At 33.0% G+C, this 24,802-nt stretch overlaps 2 protein-coding genes across 3 annotated transcripts in view; one reads left to right on the forward strand and one right to left on the reverse strand.

Moving 5' to 3' along the window:
- LOC136970847 (actin-binding protein IPP-like) overlaps positions 1 to 20,573 on the forward strand; it is a 53,546-nt gene extending 32,973 nt beyond the window's left edge. The window contains exons 3-6 of the mRNA XM_067265318.1: positions 3,614 to 3,742; positions 9,561 to 10,451; positions 14,685 to 14,905; positions 19,760 to 20,573. Of these exons, the coding sequence (XP_067121419.1) occupies positions 3,614 to 3,742; positions 9,561 to 10,451; positions 14,685 to 14,905; positions 19,760 to 19,984 (1,466 nt within the window). The 3' untranslated portion in view covers positions 19,985 to 20,573. The remainder of the gene's footprint in view (positions 1 to 3,613; positions 3,743 to 9,560; positions 10,452 to 14,684; positions 14,906 to 19,759) is intronic.
- A 709-nt stretch (positions 20,574 to 21,282) lies between these two features.
- Positions 21,283 to 24,464, reverse strand: LOC136970848 (trimeric intracellular cation channel type 1B.1). 2 transcript variants are annotated; one of them, XM_067265320.1, is made up of 6 exons: positions 24,224 to 24,464; positions 22,264 to 22,420; positions 22,008 to 22,192; positions 21,816 to 21,903; positions 21,407 to 21,749; positions 21,283 to 21,336 (listed from the first exon to the last, which is right to left on the reverse strand). In XM_067265320.1, exons 1-5 carry the CDS (start codon positions 24,342 to 24,344, stop codon positions 21,440 to 21,442), a joined length of 861 nt encoding a protein of 286 aa, XP_067121421.1. In that variant the 5' UTR covers positions 24,345 to 24,464; the 3' UTR covers positions 21,283 to 21,336; positions 21,407 to 21,439. The 2 variants fall into 2 exon arrangements, with proteins under 2 accessions (XP_067121421.1, XP_067121420.1); XM_067265319.1 differs by having other exon boundaries at positions 21,283 to 21,343; positions 21,411 to 21,749; positions 24,224 to 24,463.
- Between the last annotated feature and the right edge of the window lie 338 nt (positions 24,465 to 24,802).

Here is a 24,802-nt window from a genome sequence, read left to right on the forward strand (position 1 = left end):
CAACATCTCCAGTCTGAGTAGAGATGTTTTAGTGTAACAAACAGCTTGAGCTTTGTTTTATTTAAATATGGTTTCAAGTTTTATATATCAAATATTCCAAATATCAGAGTAGTAATAATAGATTTTAAAAAGTTATTGGATTGCAATTGAGCTAAAGATAAAGTTCCAGTTATTTATTTAGTTCTACAGATAGGTATTGCCAGTGGTGATATTCGAAATAGTTAACAAAGGATTCGCTAGCAGAAAATTTTTCCCTGACAATCACCGACAAATGAAATGGAAGTTTTGGCTAGAAATAAATACAATACCTTTTCTTGCAATATATCTAATAATCAGTGGCGTATTTGGAACGTAACGAGCCCTGGGCGAAGAGCAGGTAACAATAGTATATTAGTGCCGTCAACCTTTTTTTTTTTTTTTTTTTTTAAGGCAGAGAAATTTTTCACCCTGAATTGCACTACTCTGCGCTACTTGTAGTAGACAGATGTCATCATCTCTCGTAATACAATATCCTTTTTATTTCACTGTCCATAGCCTGACACATCTTCCACGGCCATCTTGTATTATCTCAAACGTGTTGCGTGAGATTGTGGGATCTCTCTTATGACTGGATCTAGTTTCAAGAACTCTCTTGAATCAATTGTGATTAAACCTCGTTTCAGTCGAGAGAGATCACACCAAGACATAGTCCCTTGCTCACAATCTAGATTGAAATGCTCGGTGCGAACAGGGTATAAGACTCTAGTTTACTAGTATTACAGAGTATAATACGTATATTTTAATATACTTTTTAAAAAAAACAAAACCACTGAGAAATGTTCCATGTGTTTAACAAGGTTTGGGAAACTGAAAATTTTACCAACGGGTTCGGGCGAACCTGTGCGAACCTGCTGAATATCACCACTGGGTATTGCATAATCTTCATCACTTTAATGATAAGGTAATTTAGAAAAATACAGAAAAATAACTTTGAATTTGGGTTTAAATTCAAACTGTTTTTTGAAATCTGCCACCCTGTCTTTGGTGTGTATATGTGACACCTCTAGAATCTCTATTTTCGGGAAGTGTAGGCAGAGTTTGCTGCAGTGTCCCGAAGTGTTATGAAATCCATGTTTAATATAATATGCATTAATTATAAGTTTGAATACGGCTACTTGTTAATTATTCTATCCAAGTCAGTGGGTGTATTCTGTGTATTCATTTTAGATAATTAGATCATCCAATGTTGAATGTGAATTGTCTATTTTTATTGAAATTAGTGTTTAATTTACTTAACTTATAAAAAGTCTTCTTACATCACAGAATAGATTTTGAAAATTAATTTACACTAAACCATGTGGAAAATTCTATAAGGTAACATGCTCCAATAAGGCCAGTTTCTAGAAATAATGAAATTTTAAGTTAAGAGAAATGCTCTTTTAAAATTTCTGTAAACATGGTGTCAACTTTAGAACTTGTTTTCTAACTGGAAAAGAGAACTACAGTAGAATGTTGTTTTAATGGATCGCTCAGGGGTGCCGAAAATCTCCGAAAATTTTCAGAACATCTGTTGTTCTGAAAATCCATTTATATCGCAAACAACAGATTTCATGCACTCCAATTTCATTTTTTAAACTCCCTACATCTATACTTGAAATTATTCAGTGTCTTGAGATTTCTATCCTTTATTTTATATAAACACACACATTACAAATCGTACATTATGCCGTAACAAAGCTAACAGAAACTGTATAAGCCAACAAAGTACGTATGAACGTTAGCACTTCATGATATGTTAAAAAAACTTGTTCATCTTGGTTTGCTTTGACGATGCTTTACTGCCCATTGAAGTATAACAAGCACTTGATATTAGCAATGTTACATATAGCTAGTTCATTTATATCAAAACTTATCAGGAAGGTTTTTACGACTTGGAAACTCTATTGCCTCACTAAATTTTGGCACTATACTTGGGCAATATTCCCGAATGCGTCTGCAACAAAGGTGCAGCATACATCTGCATATCTGGAAGTGTTAAGTCAGAAATAGTTTCCCACTGCTAATCAGCACAAGAGGGCAATAATGCATGGCTGCAATATTAGCATTGAGAACTGTGACAATAATGTGCTTAGTTTGCACATCATGCAATGCATTTATTTTTAATTTAGTATTTGGAAACATCCAACTATTAATTAAAGGTTGGAAAAGATACAATGTTTACCAAAGATGGAAACAATCCATTATTCCAATTTATGGTTTTGCTAAATATTGCTAAAGAGAGATAAAATTACATTGATTTGGCAGGACCTGGAGAAAAAAATCAGTTATTTCAAAAAATCTGTTGTTATGCAATCCGTTAAAACGAGATTCTACTGTATTTAAGTTTTCTTGTACATGTTTTTTTTTTTTTTTTTGGATTCTTGGGTTTTATCTAGCATCACTGTACCTTAAGAGGCACATGGCCAAACCTTAAAAGATTAGCAAATTACATGTGTTTTCTTAAATGAAGAATAAAAAGATATAAAATGTATAGTTACAGTTCATAACTGATTTTTTTTCAAGTTGTTGAGGCATTCTTAGCAAAAAATATATTACTGGACTATATTATTACTGAACTTAGTTATTACATATTGATTTTGGTTAAAAGAATTGACATATAATTAAAAAATGTGTTAGAACAATTGATAAGTTTGGGAACTTTCTGACAAAAAATTAATTTAATGATCTTTATTTCACTGTTTAACTTGACATTTTAATCTCTAATCACAGCAGGTACATAAAAATAAATCCTTACCTTTTAATGTTAAATTAACATATACTTCATGGATCCACATTTGATAAATAAGGTTAGTAGTGCTATTAAAGAAATATGATGTAGAGTACAGGATTGAGATTAATAATAGTAAAGAGTATACATTAATGCAGCTCTGTACCAATAGTCGGCTGTACCGCGTGAAATATTTGTCCATTATGTGGTTTACAAAATGGCATTGCCCATATAAAACTGTTTGATTTCTGACAGCCAAAGGCATTAGTCCTAGTGAGATCATCCATTGCAGGATATATGCATAATATGAAGAGTTTTGTATGTCACTACAAAAACTTGAGTTCTCAAAAGTCTGTGCAGCTCTTCTTGAGTGTTTGAACTCACTCTCAAGCTTTTTGGGATGGCATGCACGACTGTCTGTTGTGCATACAACTTCTGATGGATCTTGCTAATCTCTAAGTGTAATGCTTTCAACTGTAAAAAACTGAATAACAGCTTTTTGTTCAATTGTAGTGCAGTTTGATATGATAATGCCATTCCTTAAACTGCATAGTGGATGCAAATGCTACCTGGCAGGGATGACTAGTGTTACAGGGCTGCGTTACTGTATAATGTGTGAATATTATTAGTTTCGACCTTGTGTGTCATGTTATTTTTCTTTAGTGGCACTACTAACCTTACTTACCGAATATGGCACAGTTAAAATAAAAATGGCAGAAGATCATATTTTCATGTTTTTATTTCATACATTTGTTCATAGAACTTTTTAAACACACTTGATAATTTTCTTTTAGCTTCAGTATTAAATTTAATAATTTAAATATTTATAATATGTGTTAATAATTAAACTTTATTTGTATACAACAGGGGAAGTAAAAATAACACAGGAAAATGTTCAAGAATTATTAGCTGCCTCAAATATGTTACAACTGTCTGAAATTATTTCAGCCTGTTGTGATTTTTTAAGAAAAGAACTACATCCTACAAATAGTATTGGTAGGTATGAAAAATTTTTATTTAGTTTAAGTAATACATATTTTTAATGTTTTCTAAGAAACACTTACTATGTACAGAATGAAATTATTGTAAAATTATATAAAACACACTGATTACTAGTTAAAAGAAACTGACAAACAAATATATATTATCTAATAAGAGTACACAGTGTCTATTAATGCTCTTATTCAGTTTGATGTCCTATTGCTCAGCTCTGTTACAAAGTACACTTATAAACACACATACAGAAAGAACAAATTGAATAGATTTTTGTGGGCTGTGCTTAATTGTTCTAGTACTTCTGTATTTATGCATACAACTTGTGAAATAAACTTTTGTATCAGACATAAGTTGATGGCTGATTGGAGTCAATAAAATTCACTGTACTATAGCAAATTTTTCTCACATGAAACTTTAAGATGCAAAACATTTTGTCTGGCTCTGGTATCATGTTTAGGTATCAATGAATGCTACACTATTTCTACCAAATATTAGTCTTAGTTTTGTGATTCTGATTTATGTGAAAATTTTGCAGAATTAATCTACTTTGTAAATTAAGGATTAGTTTTAACAACTATTCATATTAATTAATATTTTTTGGTGCTCACACAACCAGACATTTTCTCAAAAAATAGAATAAATTGTCTTTTAAGTTTTCTGCTTTTTGTCTATGACAAAGGTGGTTGTTGCTTTAATTTAGATAAGATTAATAATAACTAATAACCTAAAACTATACATTAATTACATGAAGAAATGTCTTTCTAATGAATTACTGGTGTCCCTCGTATAACGTGGAAGTTAAGTGCTGAAAAAGTGCTGTTATGCAAATCTGTGCTATACAAAACAAAGGGTTAATACAAAATATGGGGTTAGGTTCCAAAAGTTAACAAAAATATACTATTCTTTTTTGTTACTAAGAGAAATATGTTTGTTAGTTAATTATTGATTGCTTTAATAATCACAACTAAAAGTACTGTATTATGTGTTAATATTAATTTAGTTAAATGGGGGTATTTTCTTTTTACAAAGTATCATTGTCATCTGAGCTTATTTTTTTTTATCTTGATCAGAAATATCGGCAATATCTTCATTTTTTTATACTTTTGCCATAAAACTTCTTTATGTATGACAAAATAATAATGTGTTAATTGAAAATTTGTTCAATCGAGGACTGAGTGATTTCTTTTTTTTGCAGAATTTGTGTTTGAATGCTAAATTGTTTGAGTTGGGAACAGTTCGAATACTGAGATACTAATGTATTTCATATGTCATTTTTATGAATGATTATTTATGTATGGTTAAAAAAAAATTACTAACACTTACCTATAAATGTTCAATCTTTGTATTTAGTAAAGTTTATTTAATCTATAAAACCAAAACATGGTGACAGTCTTAGATGCTAATGTCTGAAAGCAATACCAACAATACAATACCTGGTTGATAGGAAAGCTAGGATAATGAAGAAAAAAATTACATCATCCGTTTTTATTAAAGTAAACCTGACAAAAGGCACAAAAACTGAAAATTTCAATATTCTAAACTCATTGGGCAAATTTGAGATAACATGCATGCTCACTGGAATAAAAAAATGTCAAATAAAGGAATCGAAATTTTGAATAGGGGATTCCCAAAATTCTTAAACTGTTAGAGCGAAACCAGAAACTGTGTTGTATGGGGGATTTCCCCAATCTTTCAACAGTGTTAGAGTGAAACTGTGTTGTAGAAGTGCCGTGTCATAGAGGGATACCTGTACTTGTATGTGCAGTTAACATCAGGTAGATGTTAAGAGATTTTCTAGTTAGGTAGACAAAACAAAATATGATTAACATTTTGTTAAGTGGAGTTTTAGATACATTGTTTTAACTCATTGCATGTTGCAGCATGTTAGATGAAATCGATATACTGTGTATAACATATTGGTCCAAATATTAAGTGGTGTTTTTCTCAGTTTTCAAGTGTCAAAAATTGTTTTAAACTTATATTTGAGTCTAATTAACATTTCCTTCATTTTCAATAACTGTCTATAATACACATTATACAGAATTAAACATACTAAAATTGATGCATCAATTGTTTAGTGATGCTAAATGTTGTCCAAATTGTGATATGCCATACTGCAGCCTGTAAACTGTGTGGTAATTGTTTGGCATGATTGTAGCTAATTAATTAGTCGATTATTTTTGAACAGTCACAATTGAAAGTAAGCTGATTGGGCTGCAACTAGGAAAAATTGCAGACCTGTAAATTCCCACTATTGTCCATTTGTCTTTCCTTACACTCGAGAATGGCATTAGATAAATGAAATTTAAAACCAAATATGGAATGCTTAGGGGCAAGAAGCCTCGATTAACTATATGTGAACTTCTAATGCAAATCAGAAGTCATGTTATTTCAGTTCAAACAAATTTTTCCCTGAAAAGAGTTAAATAGATGACTGGCTTTAACTCTGTTGCAAATGGAAAAGTATGAGTATGGGTGCAAGGCACTACAGTACTGATTTGAGGTGGAGAGTATATATTTTAAATGAAATAAATTAAAAATATGATCAAAAATTGCAGCCCGGCAATGTAAGGATGTCACAATAAATAATTGAGCAATGTTTTTGTATTCAACAGAATCAGTCATATTATGATAACTTTTTTTTATTTTACTTCAAAGAGTTTATACTAATTGAGAAATTGTAAAATGTTGGGAAAGATTGCTGAATTTATTCTGTTAAGTGCAAATTTCTATTGTATAAGTAATTTTATGAATTCAATATGATTATATATTATTGACTTATAAAAAGAGCTTCATAAAATATGCCTTAGACAGTTATAAAAAAAGTGAGACAAGCAAAAACTGAAATTTTGGTTTCGTTTTTGATAGTCATAAAGCTGCGAGTACACTTTCTGGAGTACATATGAAGTATGCAATGAAGCCTACTTCTGGCATGGTGTACAGTACATGTTGCTCAGTCTTCTACTTGGCACATGGGAAATTGTCTTGATTTTGTTCTGTGACATATTAATTTCATTTTTATTGATAAGAACAAAAAGAATCAAGAAGTTAGTTTGTCACTCAAAATGTTCAATGCATATACTTCTTTCTTTGAAATATAAACCCTTTGAGTACAATTTTCTGATTAACCACTTGGCCACTTAATTCAAACTGTAGGTTGAAAACTTTTGGTCTCTAACACACTCAGACTATAATATTTATTAGAGATTCATCTTACATTTTTAATGGAGTTGACACCATAGTCCACATTGGTATAGGAAGAAATAACTTGCTCTTTATTACACATCAAAAATAATATACAGATGTATTTTGTATAATATAATTTATTTCAGAACAGAATATGTGCATAGATCAGTCTTTGTAACTCCAAGAATTATTCTTAACAGTCAAAATGAAAATGTTATATATAATATTGCAGAGATGTCCTAATTTTTGTATTTGCTTTGTGTTTGTGAAGTGATAGAAAATTTGGTATTTAGATAGATACTAGGTGCCATGAGAGCCATACAAAGTAAAAATTAAAAATTAACTCCTGAAATTATGCACTTTTGCCAGTAGTATTTAAAACACGAGTTAAATAATGGAGGGTGTGACCAACTATGACAGCCATATGGCACTCACAGTGAGCCTTCATGATGATTATGAAATTCTGGAGAAGGCTTTGGGACAATAAATCCAATTCCTTTACAAGAGCAGATTTTAGTTCATGTTGTGTCCTGGGTAGGGTTGACGATTGTTTGGAATTTTCTGAACTGTGCCATTACAGTTATTTTTTAATTGTTTGGAAATAACATGAAAAACGAATGGAGTTGTGTGTTTATGTACAGATTGTTCCTTTCTCTTGGAAAGTTGGTACCTCTAATCATAAACTGAATTATTTTTATTCTTATTTTTATCATCAACATTATTTTTCAATGCCTTTTTTTGTTTTTCCACCCTGTAGGTACCGAGGATGTGTTTTAATCATATCCATATTGGGTTTGTCCAGACCCACAATGGGAATGGCAGGGTAGTGAGGAATGGGGAGTGATGTATCCAGAACAGACTGCATGTGAAAAAGTTTCTGGGGTTGCTTGCCTACATTTGATTCTGGGTTCCAGGGTAGTAGGCTAGTGTTTTAACTGCTTCAACCATCTGGTTATCTTATCATCCATAAAAATGAACTTGCATTGATGGCACTCTGAAAAAGCCTCACATAGAGCTGAAAAATTTGACCTCTAACATTGATTGGTCAAAGTCCTTTCCTTGAAGATGTGCAGGGGCATGTGCCCATTAAAACATGATGCCTTCACCAAAGCAGGCATTTTTCTCTGATGTTGGAAATTTGCCATTCTGTACTCTCCAAATGTTAACATGTCAAGAATCAGTTTGTAAATTGTCTTTATTCATCAGAGAATATAACAAGGATTCACCAGTCATATGCCCAGAGATGATGAGCATGGCAACAAGAAAATTGGACTCCCAGTGGGAAAGCTGAAGGGCGCACACAGTCTCATCGTGACTCTTTTCTGCCAGCCATGTATATGCAGTTTGCCTCAATACTGATGTTCTAGTGTTGGCAGCAAGCTTGTGAGAGATGCTGACTGTCATCTCTCTACGGCACCAAATAGTTAAGCTATGGTGGTCTCTATGGCAGTCTTTATGAAGTGTTGTTGATTTGGCATACCTTGTTGGCCAACTCTTCTGGTGGCAGTTTGTTTCTTACAATTGTTTCTACAGCATCCACATGACTTTCATGGACATCCGTAGCTGTCAGGCCACCACTTCTTGGTACTGGCATGCCTCAAGTCTACTAAATGCCTTCCATTGTATTGTGTTATTGATGCATTGCCTTTTGATCAAAATTTGATTGACCAACCCTCAATCACTATTCAAAAACAGTCAAATCACAGTCTCACGGAACTTAGCCTTTTCTCTTTCCTTCATAATTTTCACATTTCCTCAGTTTTCACTTCCAGTTAATATAAGAATTCAATTTGTAATGCAAAATTACATAAATGTTAGTTTTTCAGAATTTTTACTGGTAGCTATTTTTATTTATTGAACTAAATGTGTTTTTCTTGCCTTAATTTTGGACACTTATTTTTTTTTTTTTTAATTTTCATTTGGAATTTGTCCCAATGTCCAATGTGCTATTTAGAATCATTTACTTAATGAAGACAGTAATGTATCATCAAAAGTACTTGTCAGAAGACAGCTTTTGGACTCATTTTGTTGTATGTATTGATGTCAAATGTGCTCTGAGGATTTGTGTTTTAATTGATATTTTTATATACAATGGTTTTAAGAATAAAAAGGTATATTATTGTAGTTTCATTTTAATATGAATGGCATGTTGAACTTAAATGATAAAAGGTAACAGAAACAAACCATTTTGTAACATGTGTTATCATTTTAAACTGTCTTTTATGAATTACAGTGTAAGAAAAGTAGTACATTCATTTAAATTTGCCTCAGATAATGCAGAACTTTGATTAATTGGGCTCGGATAGTTGGAGTTCTGTCATAGTTAAAAATTATTTTTCGTAGTGTATATACGTTGTAGCGAATATATGAGGTGATTCATTTTAATCAGTCCATTGGAATAACTCAAAATACACATCCTGCAAAATTTCATTAAAATAAAACTGTTAGAATTTAAGGGGGCACATGATAGCATTATTGTTTTGACTTAGATGCCATTACAATTGTATTTCTTTTATGTACTTATATAGATATCTTTTTCTGTGTGTGTGTATAGTATATATGAATATCAATTTAAATTTACATATTTACAAATTTAAGAAAGCATTTTCTAATGAAACTTTTTAATCTTTAGGCATCTATAGATTTGCTGAACTGCATGCTTGTACTAATCTACGATTAGAGTCGAAACGTTTTATAGAAAGACACTTCACCGAAGTCATCCTTGAGGATGAATTTTATGACATACCTAAAGATACTTTGAAGGGTTTTTTAAAGAGCGAAGGCTTGAGTATCGATAACGAATATCAAGTGTTCCGTGCCACGATGAACTGGATATTGCACGACGTCACGCAGAGACGGATACACATTTTTGAACTGTTGGAATCCATTAGACTGCCAGTAATCTCCCAAAAGCAGTTGGATGCTTATGTGAAAGAATGTCCAGATTTAAGTCTTAAAGTAGCCCTGATGAAATTGTTGCAGGATCATAAAAATGAGATGCGTCTCTTGCAGCTGGAGTGGCGACTGGGTAACATTTATGACGTGAGAACGCAGCCCCGCATGTGTGCCAGGAAGAGTGTGTACGTCATAGGGGGTTATAATCGTAGCATAGGAAGACGATGGACAGAGAGTAAAACTCTAGTGACCGTGGAGAGATTAGATACCTATAAACGGGTATGGAAGACATTACAACACATGAAATTTTCTAGGAGTGGTCACGGTGTTGTTGTTTTAAATAGTCTCATATATGTGGTGGGAGGAGAAAGTGACTGTATGATACTTGATCACGGAGAAGTATATGATCCCATCTCTAATGAATGGAGCATGATTAGTTCAATGAATCAACCGAGATGTGTATTAGGAGCCTGTGCCGTTGATGGATACATGTTCGTTTTTGGTGGATGGGTCGGAGCGGAGATAGGAAACACGATAGAAAGATATGATCCCATGGAAAACAAGTGGATTACTGTCAACGAAAGAATGACAACAGCTCGTTATGCTATGGGCGTTATTTCTTACCAAGGTAATTATAAACTTTTTTCTATTTAATATTTTTTCCTACATTTTTAATTTTCTTAAACTTAAAATTTTGTTTAATATGAAATGTTTTAGACACTTCTGAAATGGTTTATTAACAAGTATTTACATTTGGTTCAATGTCATGACTGGGTAAATTCAGAGACACTTGGCAATTTTCATCACCAAGTTTTTATTTGAGAACTATTTGTCGAGATGTGTTTCGGGCTTTAGCCCCTCTTTGGTCAGCTACACAATAAAACATAAATATAAATTTCTTATATTATGTAATATTCTATTATGATAATTAAAGACATACCATTACATCTCAGAATAATATATATATATGTATTTTTGGTTGTTATATATATAACAACCGAAATACATCTAGTTCACTGTTGAATACAATCAGTTATTAAAACTAGCAATTAAAAACATGTTATAAAAGGAATTTTTACAAATAAAACTATCTGTTTAGGTGTTTTTGCAGGTTGATTATATTTCATTCTTACACCAGACATCACTTAGGCACTTTCTGCATTACAACCACCTGTTCATTATGAGAGATATCTTTTTACAGTTAACATTCTTAAATGTCTATCCTGTCACTGACTTTCTTTAAGAATAAGTCTAGTTATCTAAATTAAGCATAACATACCCTTCTTTTTTCTGGCTCTCTTGTCGATTGCTGGTGTATATTCTGTAACGACTATCAATTCGCTGTTAAAATATTGCACAATAAGAATTCCTTATAGTTATATGTATAATAAAACTATATAGATAGAAGTTGCTCTACGTACATTGAACTTCTCTTTGAGCACAATGTAGACCTCAATATGACGAAAGTTATATTGAGAAGTTAATTTAATGTTATTTTTATTTGAATAAAATAAATTATTTTCAGTTTTAAGAATTGTCACTGTTTTGTTCTCCAATGCTGTTTTAGCATGTAAATAAAATTGTTACTAATTTTTATTTTTTTATTTTTTAATTTTTTTTTATTTTTAATTTTATTTTTTATTTTTTTTAAATAACATTTATATTTGATTTAAAAAACTATTTAAGCTACATACTACATTACAAAACATCTGACTGTGCGGCCCACTTAAAAATATTTTTTGAAAATGGCCTGCCGTCCAGAAAAGGTTGTCGACCCCTGCTGTAGTGTATGGTGAATGGTTATATTTTCTAAATATTTTAAATTATTTATTTGTAATTATTAGATTTCATACCAGATGGTGACTTATGTTTATTCCAAATTGTGTAGCAATTGCTTATTGAATTAGCCAAAATGTAACTCTATGATAAATTGTAAAGGAACTAATTCTCAATCCTTTAACCAAGTGGACTACACCACTGAACACTGGTTGCGGTTGGTTGTAGTTTTGTGCCTGACCAACGAGCTGATTGTGTGAATTGTATGGAGTTTTCTTCTTCGTCTGATACCTAAATAGGGACCAGTTTCTCATAATATTCTTCCTGGGAGGCATCCCCTTTGGCAGTTTGCCCTATGTATTGTGTTGACTTATAGAGGATTGGATTGTACAACATCTTTTGCCATCAACAAATCAGGTAGAAATACGAAACTGTTCTGTTATGACTATTGACTTCATCTGTTGTAATGTTGAAATAGCCAAATTTGTTTATTTTTGCAACAAGTTCTTTTCTAAATATAATATTTGCAGTTTAATCCAACTTCATTCTAAATAGTGGGAGATGTGTGTTCTGTTTCTTTGTTATAGTGCATGAGATGTCTGAACAATGCAGGCTCATTTTTACCATTAAATGAGCTTGCATTTAATGGCAAAAAAATGATAAATGACTATTTTATTATTTACTTATGGGAATATTTTATTTTTCTCACAAATGAACTTTAGAGAAGGTGTGAAATCTTTGTTGTTATTTTTAAATGAAACATTTTGAAAGATTCATTTTCTTTCAAGTTAGAAAAATTTAAAGGTTTGTATTATTGAGAAATGGAAAAAATTGCAGTTCTGAATGAGGAATTTGGAAATTCTGGATGACCAAAATGCCAAAAGAACCATATCTCTAATTGTGACTTCTGGCAAGATATTCTCTTCCAAAGTTTTTGTGCTGACAGCTGCTTAAAATTGAGTGTGCAGCTTGACCTCGATTGAAACCCAGTAGTAGTTAGTTAGTGCAATGATGTTTCTTGTGTTTTATGAGCTTTTAGTCATCTGTGGTAAAGTGGTTCTCAAAACAATACTAAAAATGGTTGATTTTTAGTATTTTTTTGAGAAATGGTTCTGGATTTTTTCATTTCTAAATTTTACCTATTTTTGAGGGTCTTCAAAATTTTACATAGAACAATTTTGGTAGGGCTATATCTAGCAAAGCGTCACTTGTAGACTGTCAATTTTTTTCGACTTTTTTACTCCTACGGGCACAATCTACAGCTCTGATAAGGTATCAACCATCTCATTTGGAGCTGTATTTGTATGGAGAAATTTAATCTGTGATCTTCACTTTTTACATTATATGCTGGAAAAATATTGCAATTTTTTACTTAATAACTCATTATAGCAAAGATTGTTGTTCATTATCAGAAACTTTGCTAGATATTTAGGATATAAGAAATGGATGCTTAATAAAACAATGAACAAAATAACCTCCAAGTCCATGCAAACATTTTCAGCCCTGTTTACTGGCCATCATTAGATATTTTAGAACAAGAAACCGCAAAATTCCAAACTGACGGAATCTGAGAACTCCAAAATTCAAAATACAATTTTAAATGTTTAAACTAAATGACAAAAAACAATGGTCAGTAGAGAGCAGAAAACATTCACCTGGCATAAATTAGTTGTTGGACTTTGTTATTTTGCTTGTTGTTTACCTAGATAATTAAGTGACAGACTACAATGCTTGTTATCAAAAAGTATGAACTCTGTTAGAGGATAAACTTTCTGCCAATAAAGAAGTTGCCAGAGAGAACAGCCATTTCAGTTTGTAAATTTTCATATTTACTCAAGCATGAATAGGATCAAAATTATGAGGCATTATTGGGTTATTGTAAAGATATTTTAAATTTGGATGCAATCCAGTTTTGCAGGATCTCTACTGCACAATCTAAATGAAGATAATCTTTGGTCTAAAAGAAATTACATTTGTTTGCTGCATTCAGTTTGTGTCATTAAAACTCACAATTTGTTTGTAATGAATGTAATGTTTTTTCTCTTCAATCAAGAGGGTGATTACTTGACTAACAGTATTATGGTAGCCAGCAGCGCCGCTAGCTGTTTGAGTGCCCGTGTGCAATACCAATTATGCCGCCCCTGTTTAACTACAACTACCTATGCTGAGCTTGCCGGCAATACCAATTGTGTGGACGTGCCACTGGACGTCCACACAATTGTGGCCTGGACGTGCCACCCGTGTGCAGTGCACGCCTTGCACGCCCGCTTACGGCGGGCCTGATGGCAGCTCTTTTGAAATCTACTTGTTTAAATCTTGGATTTACAAGAATAGCAAGACTATAAATACAATTTTAATTCTGTCAATACTAGCTTAGATGAAGTTATAGTGTGCAAGTTTTAATAACTTCTCACAACTTGAATACTACTAGCAATTACTATATTAAGAGTCTGATACTAATCATGCTTGAAAAATGTTATGTTGGTTGTCTTTACTATATTTGCAGTATCATCAGTCATACCTGCAATAAGTTTGGTGTCATTTGCTCTGGAATTGTAACAGTCTTTCAAGTTCTTGAGATAAAAATTGAGCCAGATAACTCACTTGTAGAAATGTAAATTCTAAAATATAAGACTGGTTTATAAGTTATAACTCATATATATTTATATATAAACTAATATATTATTATATATTAATTATAACTCAATAAATCTGGAAAATCTTCATTCGACTGCAGACTGTTGAACAAAGTGACAACTTTTCCATCGAAAAATGTATGTCTTGGAAGTGAATTTTCTGCATTTTGTTAGATGTGGAACTTCATAACGGGGACAAATAATTTTTGTTGGACTTTTGAATCTTCCCCCACCAGAAAATAGGTCAATTGTCACAAATAAGTCAAAACATAATAGCTTATGATATCCAGAAGTTTTGACAGTGATTATTTTAGATACTACTTAATAAAATAATCTGTGAATTTAGAATAACAATTGTTGTGTAAAAATTAGACACAAACTTATATCTTTTAATTTTTCATGCCATATATCGATAAAATATTTGATTTCTTATAATTTTTTTATTACAGGAATTATTTATATTGCTGGAGGATTAAGTGAATTGAGTACAGAGCTAGATCTGTTCGAAAGCTACAATCCAGTGACGGGAGAGTGGACGACTCTCTGTCCTTTGAAAAACAGACGGGCGCACGTTGGCCTGGCGGTCTTGCATGATCACATTTATGCCGTGGGAGGAACAAACAGTCTCCACGAAGCACTCCGTTCCGTCGAACGTTACTCCGTCGAAGAGGTAAGTGATTGTTTTGATTCGGACTAATACCAAACAAAAATTGAATTATATACCCAGAGTGGAGAGTATCGGTATAGCGTAGCATCCTAGATTGATCCAACACCAGCTTATGCCACTCTGTGAAAGTCATTCTTGGGGCTTGACACCATAGAATAGAGATATCCAGATTTGATATATTGATAAAACTTTTCTCTGTCAATTCGTTTCTTTTTACAGATGACAATGCTTATTAGCATAGGGTTCAAATTGTCAAAGATTTCCTTTGACAAAGAAGCTAGTCCAAAAAACAATTAGTCAGCAAAATATTCAGATCCAAATATGATTATCATTGTCTGGCATACCACAGCTAAACAAAGAACATAGATGTTCTTTCACAGAATGTCACGCTAATTAAATTCTGTCCTTTATTAATGAAATGGTTTGTTTTCAGATCTGATTGAGTAAATTGTCAGTGTGTTGGTCATGAGATGATTATATTACCTACTAAATGTCTGCAATACTCTATCTGATATCTTAGAATTTTATTTTTCCATACATGTATTAAAGTCAGATTATAAATTTTAGAATCATTTATCATTGCATTTACATGCAATTAATGGACATTTTGTATTTAAACTGAATTAGTTCATATCTTGTGCCAATGTACAATATATAAATTATATATTTTCATATATTTAAAATTTAATCTTACGTCAAGTAAATGACCTAGTTAAGCATTTTGATCAATAAGTAGATTCAGCTAGTTGCAGTTGATGATGCAGCAAGAAAGCAATCGTGTAACCATAGTTTTAGTGTTGTAAAATAAAAGTACTCTAATTTCATGCAAATAACCCTAGCAATGTATAATTTGCATCTTCAAAGTGGTCATTAGAAACATGATACTGATATGTAGTTTAGAAGGTACTGTCTGAATTTTGTCTGTTTTTGTTTATTTCAACGAGACATTTCTGTACATTTACAATGAACTCTACAGAAATAAAATGGAAATGTAATTATACAATGAAAGATTGCATAATTGTAATGGAACAAAGAAAAGAATGGAATGCTGGGATGGACTCTCATAAACTTGTGTCTAAAATAAAAAAAAAAAAAACAAAAACAAAAGGTAGGCAGATTGCCCAAGTGTTGTGTTGCTATAACTTAACAAACAAACTAACTAAAATAAAAATGCCCACCAGTGGCCAAGTGGGTTTCTCGGACGGACTGGACATGTGGAGTTTTCCAGGTTTTCTCCATGTCTGTAATGCCTAAATATGGGCAAGTTTCCCTTAAAAAAGACCTCCCAGAAGGCACCCTCTTGGCATATCATCCAAGTGTTGCATTGCCATAACTTAACAAATAAACAAACTAAAATAAAAATAGCTGCCAAATCTCAAAGTTTTATGATTTGCAACCGTTTTTATTAGTAGTCCCTAAGTCCTCTGTAGAAACGCTCCCCCTTTGTTGTAAAGAGGGAGGACAAGGCCTCATAGATATTTTAAATCTGTACTATGGTCTGTGCAGCATGAGTAGACACAAGTCAGAAGGGTCTATGAGATGAAAGGAGACATGGGAGTTGACACATGGATCCAATCTCTTAGCTCTTTTATTTTTTTGCATTTTTAAAATCATTTTTATACTATCTTTAACATAAACCAAGGTCTGTATAAGGTCAGGACATGCTCCCATGATTCTATGCAGCAGCGGCCATTTTGGGACTTATCGATAGAACTCACCACACATGGTTCCTGCGTGAGTCGACTATTATTACGTATATACGTACTCAAAATGTTAAACAATGGGTTTACAGAGTTTACAGCTTTCTGTGTGTTTACAGAGAAAGAAGTTATGTCTCAGATAAGCTCTGTTAAAAATATCATTAAATTGTGTTTAATATTATCCTTTTTTGATAAAGTTTATATAATTAGGAAAATATGACGTTTAAGCCTTTGTAACGCCAAAAGTGTTCAATAATTAAACAGTAGTCCAGTATTTATTTTTTTAATGAATTAATATTGTGTTGGTAAATGCTTTAAAATGAAATTTTGGATAACTTCATTGTATATTCTTTATTATACTTTAAATTTTCTTTGATGTTATTGCATCACTTTACAAAATGCGTATATATGTAATTGCATCAATTTTAGCACCTATTTAATTAGTTTCAATCACAACAGCAAATGATATGGATGATTTTTTCTTTTAAACTATTTGATTGAAAAGTTACATAAAATTAGGGTTTCATAATCATCCAAAATTATTATATTTTTGACTGGAAATCACTGGATTTATGCAATTTTAGTTTAATTAATGTTGTATAAAATTGACTGCTCGTACAAGTTTGCTTAAAACATGTGACTCAAAAAACCCCAAAATGGTGGCTCAAGAAGTAGGTCACATGTGTCCTGACCTTCTTATATAGACCTTGACATAAACAATCTTATTGCTTTACTTCTTTTTTACAAATTTTATTACTGTGATCCATGTGTCAATTCCCATATGTCTCCTTCCATTCCTTTCATCCAACATAGATCCATTGAGCTCAAGCTGGTTCATGTCTACTCTTTCTGTGCTGACTATATAAAGAAATATAGATACTAAAAGAATTTTTCTGTAGAAAGTAGGAAACATAACAATTACATGAATCTAACTCGTGTAGACTAAAATAATATATCATTAAACTCATAAAACATTGACCTAGATCTAACACAGTACACAAGAGAGACCCCATCAGGCAGTCTTGGATACAGAAGAAACTCCATGGTAGGGACAATCTTGGCCAAGATTACGTCGACAGAACTGCATCAGTCTGCTCATTGGCTCGTAGTTGCTTCATTAGAAAGACAAAAGGGGGTTCACGGTTGTCGTACAAGACCAATCATGCATACAAGAATCAGCAGTAAGCACGTATTAAATAACATAACACTTGTAGGAAATGTCACATTGTGCACAAAACTATACAAGGTTTTAACTGAAACTGACCACTTGTATTGACATAACCAGACAGTACAGTGGAACCTCGCTTAACGAGCATCATTTGTTACAGAATCTTACTCATAGTGCAAAACACTTGTTAAGCAAAACAATTTTTCCCATAGAAATTAATGTAAAATACTTAATGCATTCCATACCAAAAAAATACTTAAGTATTTTATGTATAATGTTTACTCAAAGAAAATTAATTATATACTTTGTTAAGAAGCATGAATCATCTTCATCTTTTCTTCTAGCATGGAATGAACCAACCTGGAATGCAAATTCAATTTGCAGAAAACAAAAATAATCACAGATATGTGTGATGAAGACGCCAAATGATATGCCAAATTCTTGGGCTATGTAAAGGCTATAATTAAATATTAGAAATTAATTAATTTGACTAGAGGTAGGTAGATATGCTGCCATCTCATATTAAATTTAATAATTATAAATAATTAATTTTTAATTTAGACGTTTTAAAAATATAATTTGGAATTGGTTATTAAACTCAGTACGAGATGGCGTGCTTATTATATAACAGGCTATGATTGTCGTTGTTTATTGTAATATGTGTGAACACAAGTTTGGAAAAATGTGTGATCACAAGCGACATTAAGATGCTAGAGGAACAAATGCTAAACACAGACTGATGGAGCATGCGCACAATCTGGGATTTTTCCTCTTATCACTCATTATGCAAAACATTGCTCGTTAAGCGAGTCAAATTTTTACAGATTGTTTTGCATGTTATGCAAAATACTTGTTATGCGAGGTTCCACTGTATATATAATACACCAAAAGCTTGCATGCTCAGTAACCATGTTACAAAGACTGTCTTAGAAAACAATGCATTTGAAATAATATACTATGATCGAGCTACAATCATAGACAAAACAGTCAATTGGAATAGACCAGACATCACATTCATTAATATACAAAACAAGATTACATAATTATATATGTCACTACCAATACCTGCAATATATAAAATAAGTATGCTGCCAAAAATTAGTAAATACTTGGAATGCATCCACAAAATAAAGCATCTGTGGAGAAATGGATGAAGTTTTTTCTTGCACGGAAGTCAAACTGCACACACTACACAAGTCTAGAAATACTAGGGCTTCACAACAGCGCATTTGTCATTCTGTGGAAGGATGCTCTAAATACATGTTATAGTCAGGAAATTCTTAAACACAGATACATACAATAACTGCACATGCTGCAGAAAAAGTTGTTTGCATTGGCCTCGGTTCGGCACAGCACTAGGCACATATATTTAATATACCAGTATCGACCATGTAGGATGTAATCTGCCAACACTAATTTTTTTCAAAGGTGTTATAAGCATTTATTGATATTATACATATTGAAACATTTTTATTTAATAATAATATCTAATGACAGGTTTGAAAGTGCAACCGTGTTGTTTGCATTATAAAATAGTTATTTTTTAAATTATATATAATAACACTCAGAAATGAAGGAGACTTAGTGAAAAGTACAATTTCATGTAGGAGAGTCAATTAATATCAATTATAGAACGATGGACGGAAAACTAAGGTGAGATACACCTGTACAGTATGTATACTGGTGGATTAGGAAGAAACTGTGATGCTAGATGAATGTTTGCATCATATGAAAGATTTTACTTATCCTTGTTATCCTTCAAATCTCTGCAAAAAATCCAAAGTTTCAGATAAAATTCAAATAAATGTATTCTTTGTTGTAGTAGACACAACCTCGGGTACAAGGTATTGTGAAATATCCTTGCATTTTATTCCATCATACAGTATTTTCTTGACTTTGTTTTAAAAGAAATTAGTTTTAACTGTGTCTTATTTATTTAAATGTATTACAGTATTATTATTTCTAGCTAATTACTAACTTTTCTAACAGAACATGTGGACAGAGATACCGCCAATGAAGACATCGAGGGCGGGAGCCTGCGTTGCCACACTGAATGGAAAACTGATAGTGATCGGGGGGAGAACTCTTTGTGAGGACAATGCTGCTCCCATAACTCTGGACACGATAGAGATATATGATCCCGAGACGAACACCTGGACCGAAGGGCTTCCCATGCCAACCAGCCGTTGTGAGGCGGCAGTGGCAGTGTTATAACTGTGACCGACACCGTCGCCAAATTCGATAAAGTTCTTGAGAGATGCGTGTCGGATTTCCATCTGGAGGGTGACTGCTTGAAGAGTCCTTTTGTTTCCCGTTACCATATTTAAACTGCTAATCGGCATATATATATATTTTTTTTCTCGTGCAATGTTACGTACATAAGAAAAAAAACAAAAAAATTAATAATAATGGATGTTGCTAAAATTATACAAGTCTTATTTCGAAGCATAAATCGGTTGTGTTGTCCTTTGTGTAATTCTTAGTAGGTGCATAAATGATACAAGGGAGTAATGATCATCATATGAGATCTTTCTATATTACGTACTGTCGGACATTCCTATAGAATAATGGAAAAAAACAAAACAAAAAAAATCAGGTTACATAATCAGTACAAAAACAAATAACCATAGTTACAATTGTGTCTTGTTTAATCGATCTACAGTTCTTTTTTGTTAGTTTTAATCATCAGTTTATATGTGAATTTGCCTAGAAATCGATCGAAAGTAATCAACTACTATACTTGGAAAGTATCAATGTAATAACTCATGTTTATATTAAACTGTTATGTTTTATACACCAGAAACTTGTGTGATTACTTTTAAACAAATGCACCAGACTCGTGTAACGACAAAAATTTATTGAAATGAATATATATAAAAATATATTAAACTCTATACAGACTTATATTATACAGACAAATTTACTTACGAGGAAGAGCCGATTCATATTTACAATGTGAATTACCATTAGTGTGCGGATCTACAAATATTTTTAAAAAATTGAATGTTGAACACGTAGAGATTGACGATAAATAAAACCTTAAATAAGCAAGACAAACTTACAAGACAATTAAATATACGGACGACGAGAACTTGTGAAAACAAAATATCTTAAGTACTTAATGCTATCTGACTAGATTTTTCACTATTAGTAGTTTTAACAGTCCAAAACTTGCTTGACGGAACATACATAACACATCTTGTCGATTAGTAAGAAATGACAATGCACGCACAATTAACCACGAGTATGCTTGCTAAGGTTTTTGGTGAGTTATCTAGCATAAAACATGATAATTTCTACACATGAGCAAAGCTGTTTATGCACATCTAAAATTTCAATTGTCTAAACAAATAATCCCGGTCGCTGTCCTAAAAAGAAGTTGGAAGTGTTGCAACAGTCAATTTGCAACCGAATGGCTACAAAAAACTAAAATGTTTTACATACGTTAGTACTATTTTGTTGAAGCACTTAAAATATGCATGTTGTGGTCAGTATTTAAATGAGGTGAAAACTTTAATTTTGTTTTTTTGCTGCTTCTTGACACGGTGCTTCCCATCCTTTGCATTCTTACAGCTGCAAAAGAAAGATAAGATATAGATTATGCTCGTCATTTACAACTGCATGTGAGGATATTACTTACAGTTAAGTCCAAATTAATGTAAGACTACTTCAGTCTTTCTTCCTTCCTGCATCCATTCTTCCGTCTTTAGAGGCATCCATTTTGGCAGGGCTGCTCTCTCCTTTGGCAGAAGAGATGGCCCGACTGAGGGCGTCCCAAATTCCTCCCATGAAAAGTGCACAGAACAGATTTTCGAACGGGAGGAAGGGATCGTGAATGCCCAGCAGCATGGATGACAGCTTAAAGTAGACAAAGAAGATGACGATTCCGAAATACACAAGAGCATGAGGAGCCGATATGAAGTCTGTCTTCTTTTCCAGGACAAAGATGATGGAAGCTGCAATGCAGGCTTTGGTAGAGCTGCAAAAAATAACTTTAAGACAACGTCCAATTTTGCGAAACAGATGACAGCGACGGCATACTTACAAACTGGTTTGCATGAATTCTATGGCAGTCGGTGTCCATATCCCACGCATGAGTCTTTCAAAAATTTTCAGGAAAGCCGAGCCGTTACCTTTTCAATGTATAATTGGCAAATGTAAGAAGGCACGTACATCGTAAATTGCAGAAGCACGAAGCATCCTTCGTTTGGTCTATAAAAAAGTTTAACATACTCACCCTTGATTGCTCCAATAATTATCATAATAAGGTAACCATTAGGATAAATTTTGGCAGCGTGCATGACCCCGTCGTGAACTTTCTTACACCTCTGGACTTCTTTCAAGGCAGCAAACACCAATTTCACCGGCAAGAACTTGCAGACTTTGTAGGCCACGTCGAACGGAGAATAGAACATAAAATACCTTCGAGAAGCAAAAATCCATGAGTAAGAGCCAACGCGAACCACCAAAAATAAAAAAGTGTAAACACCGACCACACCGCCGTCGCCAGCAACAGCTGGTTGTTGGTCTTGAATGGGGCCAGAACGGGCTCTCCCAACAGAAAATTGGCCAGCAGAGATCCCGCAAAGATTGAAAGCATGGTGGAAAACCAACAGGCAAGGGGATGCTTTCTAGAAAAAACATGGGAACCTGAGGGGGAAAAAGTAAGAAATATTTTATTTAAACAAGAATTTTTTCTTTTATTTAAGGATGATTACTCGACTCGTGACCTTCCAACAGTCTTAATCCCTTCGTAAAAACTGTAATGTCTGGAAAGCTGGCACAGTTACCGCCATTAAATTAGTCTATATATAAATATTTTTCTCATTGTTTGAGAGAACAGAACAGGAAACTTTCCATTTTTAAACTTAGAAACATTAGTAATTAATGAAATTGGAGTCAGTTATGCAAATTGATTTCTTAACCACGTTTCCTGCAAATTTTTGGGCCATTTGCTGTTAATCTATGCAAACAACACTTAATTTGAAAGTTATTAAATATATAATAAACATTAAAAATTAAAATGTACACATGCACATGCTAAATATAGTTTGATCAATAATAAATGATTTATTATTGATCAAGTGTAAGTTTTAAAACTGAATTTTTTAACATTCAATTGTTAGTGCGCCAAGAATATATTTTACAAACAACAAAGCCTTTTCTGAAGCAAAGATTTGGTTGAGGCACTAACGAAATTCTCTATAATCAACTCCCACTTCGCCATTATCTCGCACCCTGTCGTCCTTTAGTGTGATTGACAATTCCACTCTCTTTTGACATTCGGGACTCTGCGGAAGGGATGTATCCTGCAAATCCACGAAAAGCAAGTTAACAAATTTGGATTAGCATGTTGTGAATCCGTCATCTAAGAAACGGCTCGGTTGCACACCGCACGAGTGGGGGTAGTGTGGGTATATGCCATTTTTTCGATCAATGCATAAATCATCTTGTATCTTAATACACAGAAATTTATTTACTTAAGAGATAAAGTGAAATTTAACACAGGAAATGGGCAAGTCCAATTAGACAGATAGTAATGAGATTTTAATAGGACATTAAATAAAACTAACAGGTTACAAGTTTACGAGCATTCTATTTTTGAATGGACCTATTGTTTGACTATTGTCTAGTCAAACGGCTGGTTAGCACAGATTAGTAGCTCTTACACGTCTTAAAATTAGCTGGTTTATTAATAAATTGACGAAGAGGACACTTTTCTCTAACAAGCTAAAATTACTAATTCCTGCATATGGTTGAGGGATGTAACTACTTTCAACACGAGAACAAAGACACGCGAAACACGTTATCGAGACAAAATGGACGGGCATTTCGAGAATTGCAGGTACCCCGACGTCAAAAACATTTTGGCAGGTCGTTACGTAGAATTTTTGGCAGCAGAGCGGACACGGACGGTATGGTCTGGCATCCTGCACGCGTCTAACAGAGCAATTTCCGATACGTATTTCCAAACTGGAGCACTGCCCCGGGCCGTGGTAAAATACCAGAGCGTGGCACGGCTCAATCACAAGCTGGCCGAAGCATACCGTTTGCAAGAGAAACACTAATAACTCTGACTAAAAATAGACAATATAGTAGCGTAAGCGGTACAAAGTTATGAATCGGTAGAGGTTACTTTTAGTTAATTTACACACAGAAGTATATATAGAAAATGACTTAAAAGTAACTTCAACCGGAATTTACAAGCAAAGTAACCATAGAAGAGAGGAAACAACTTTTTACAGTCAAACGTTAAAGGTAATTTAAGGAAAGTCAAAAAATTGGCAGATTCTCTTGCACTTATGCCAAATTCTAGAAAGGAAAGACGAGATTTGTGGACGAGTTATGCATCAGAATTTAAAAAAAAACAAAAAAGAAAGGAAGGGAGGATAAGGTGTAGTATATGGAAGAGGTGGAGAAGCAGACAGACAGACAAACACACACAGCACTCACCTCCCGCCAGATCATCTCTCAGATAGAGACAGGTGATGATACAATGAGCCACGTCGAAATAAGGATACATTTTTAATTTCGTTACTTGATTCGCTAACTCTAGAAATGCTTCGGGATCCATCTTTATTTCTTTTATTCGCCTCGATATATTTTTGTATATAAACAATCGATCTGGAGGAACGGGCCGCAGAAGGAGAAGGGACACCGAGACTGCGCGGAAGATGAGAACTATCCGTGATTCGACGCCCTCTGACGGAGTAAATACGCATTTTCAATCTCTCTGTCACAGAGAAAAAATTGAAAACGTTGGAAGAAAATCGGATCGAAATTTCTAAGTTTTTTAAAATTTATTTAGTTATTATTAAAAATGTAAAAATTTCTTTCACGTTTAGAAATGTTAACGGCTTACTGTCGAGATTTGTATTTTTAATTAAGAATTTCGCGAGATAAACAGAACCGGACTCCTGGTGGTGGTATTAGGAATGAAAGGTAGATTAATAAATTATTAATTAATTCGAAAATAAATCAGAGAATTATATTGGAATAGAAAAATATTAACTATAATTAGTAATATTAATA

Source organism: Centruroides vittatus, unplaced genomic scaffold, assembly GCF_030686945.1.
Source record: "Centruroides vittatus isolate TY-2023 unplaced genomic scaffold, ASM3068694v2 contig_221, whole genome shotgun sequence".
Lineage (NCBI taxonomy): Eukaryota > Metazoa > Arthropoda > Arachnida > Scorpiones > Buthidae > Centruroides > Centruroides vittatus.

Excerpts from the sequence above, each read along its gene's own strand:
- LOC136970848 (XM_067265320.1), bottom strand. The coding sequence starts at position 24,344 with ATGGATCCCGAAGCATTTCTAGAGTTAGCGAATCAAGTAACGAAATTA. Across the intron at positions 22,193-22,263 it reads TTGCTGGCGACGGCGGTGTG|GTATTTTATGTTCTATTCTC; the intron begins GTCGGTGTTTAC and ends TGCTTCTCGAAG. Across the intron at positions 21,904-22,007 it reads AATTATTGGAGCAATCAAGG|GTAACGGCTCGGCTTTCCTG; the intron begins GTGAGTATGTTA and ends TACATTGAAAAG.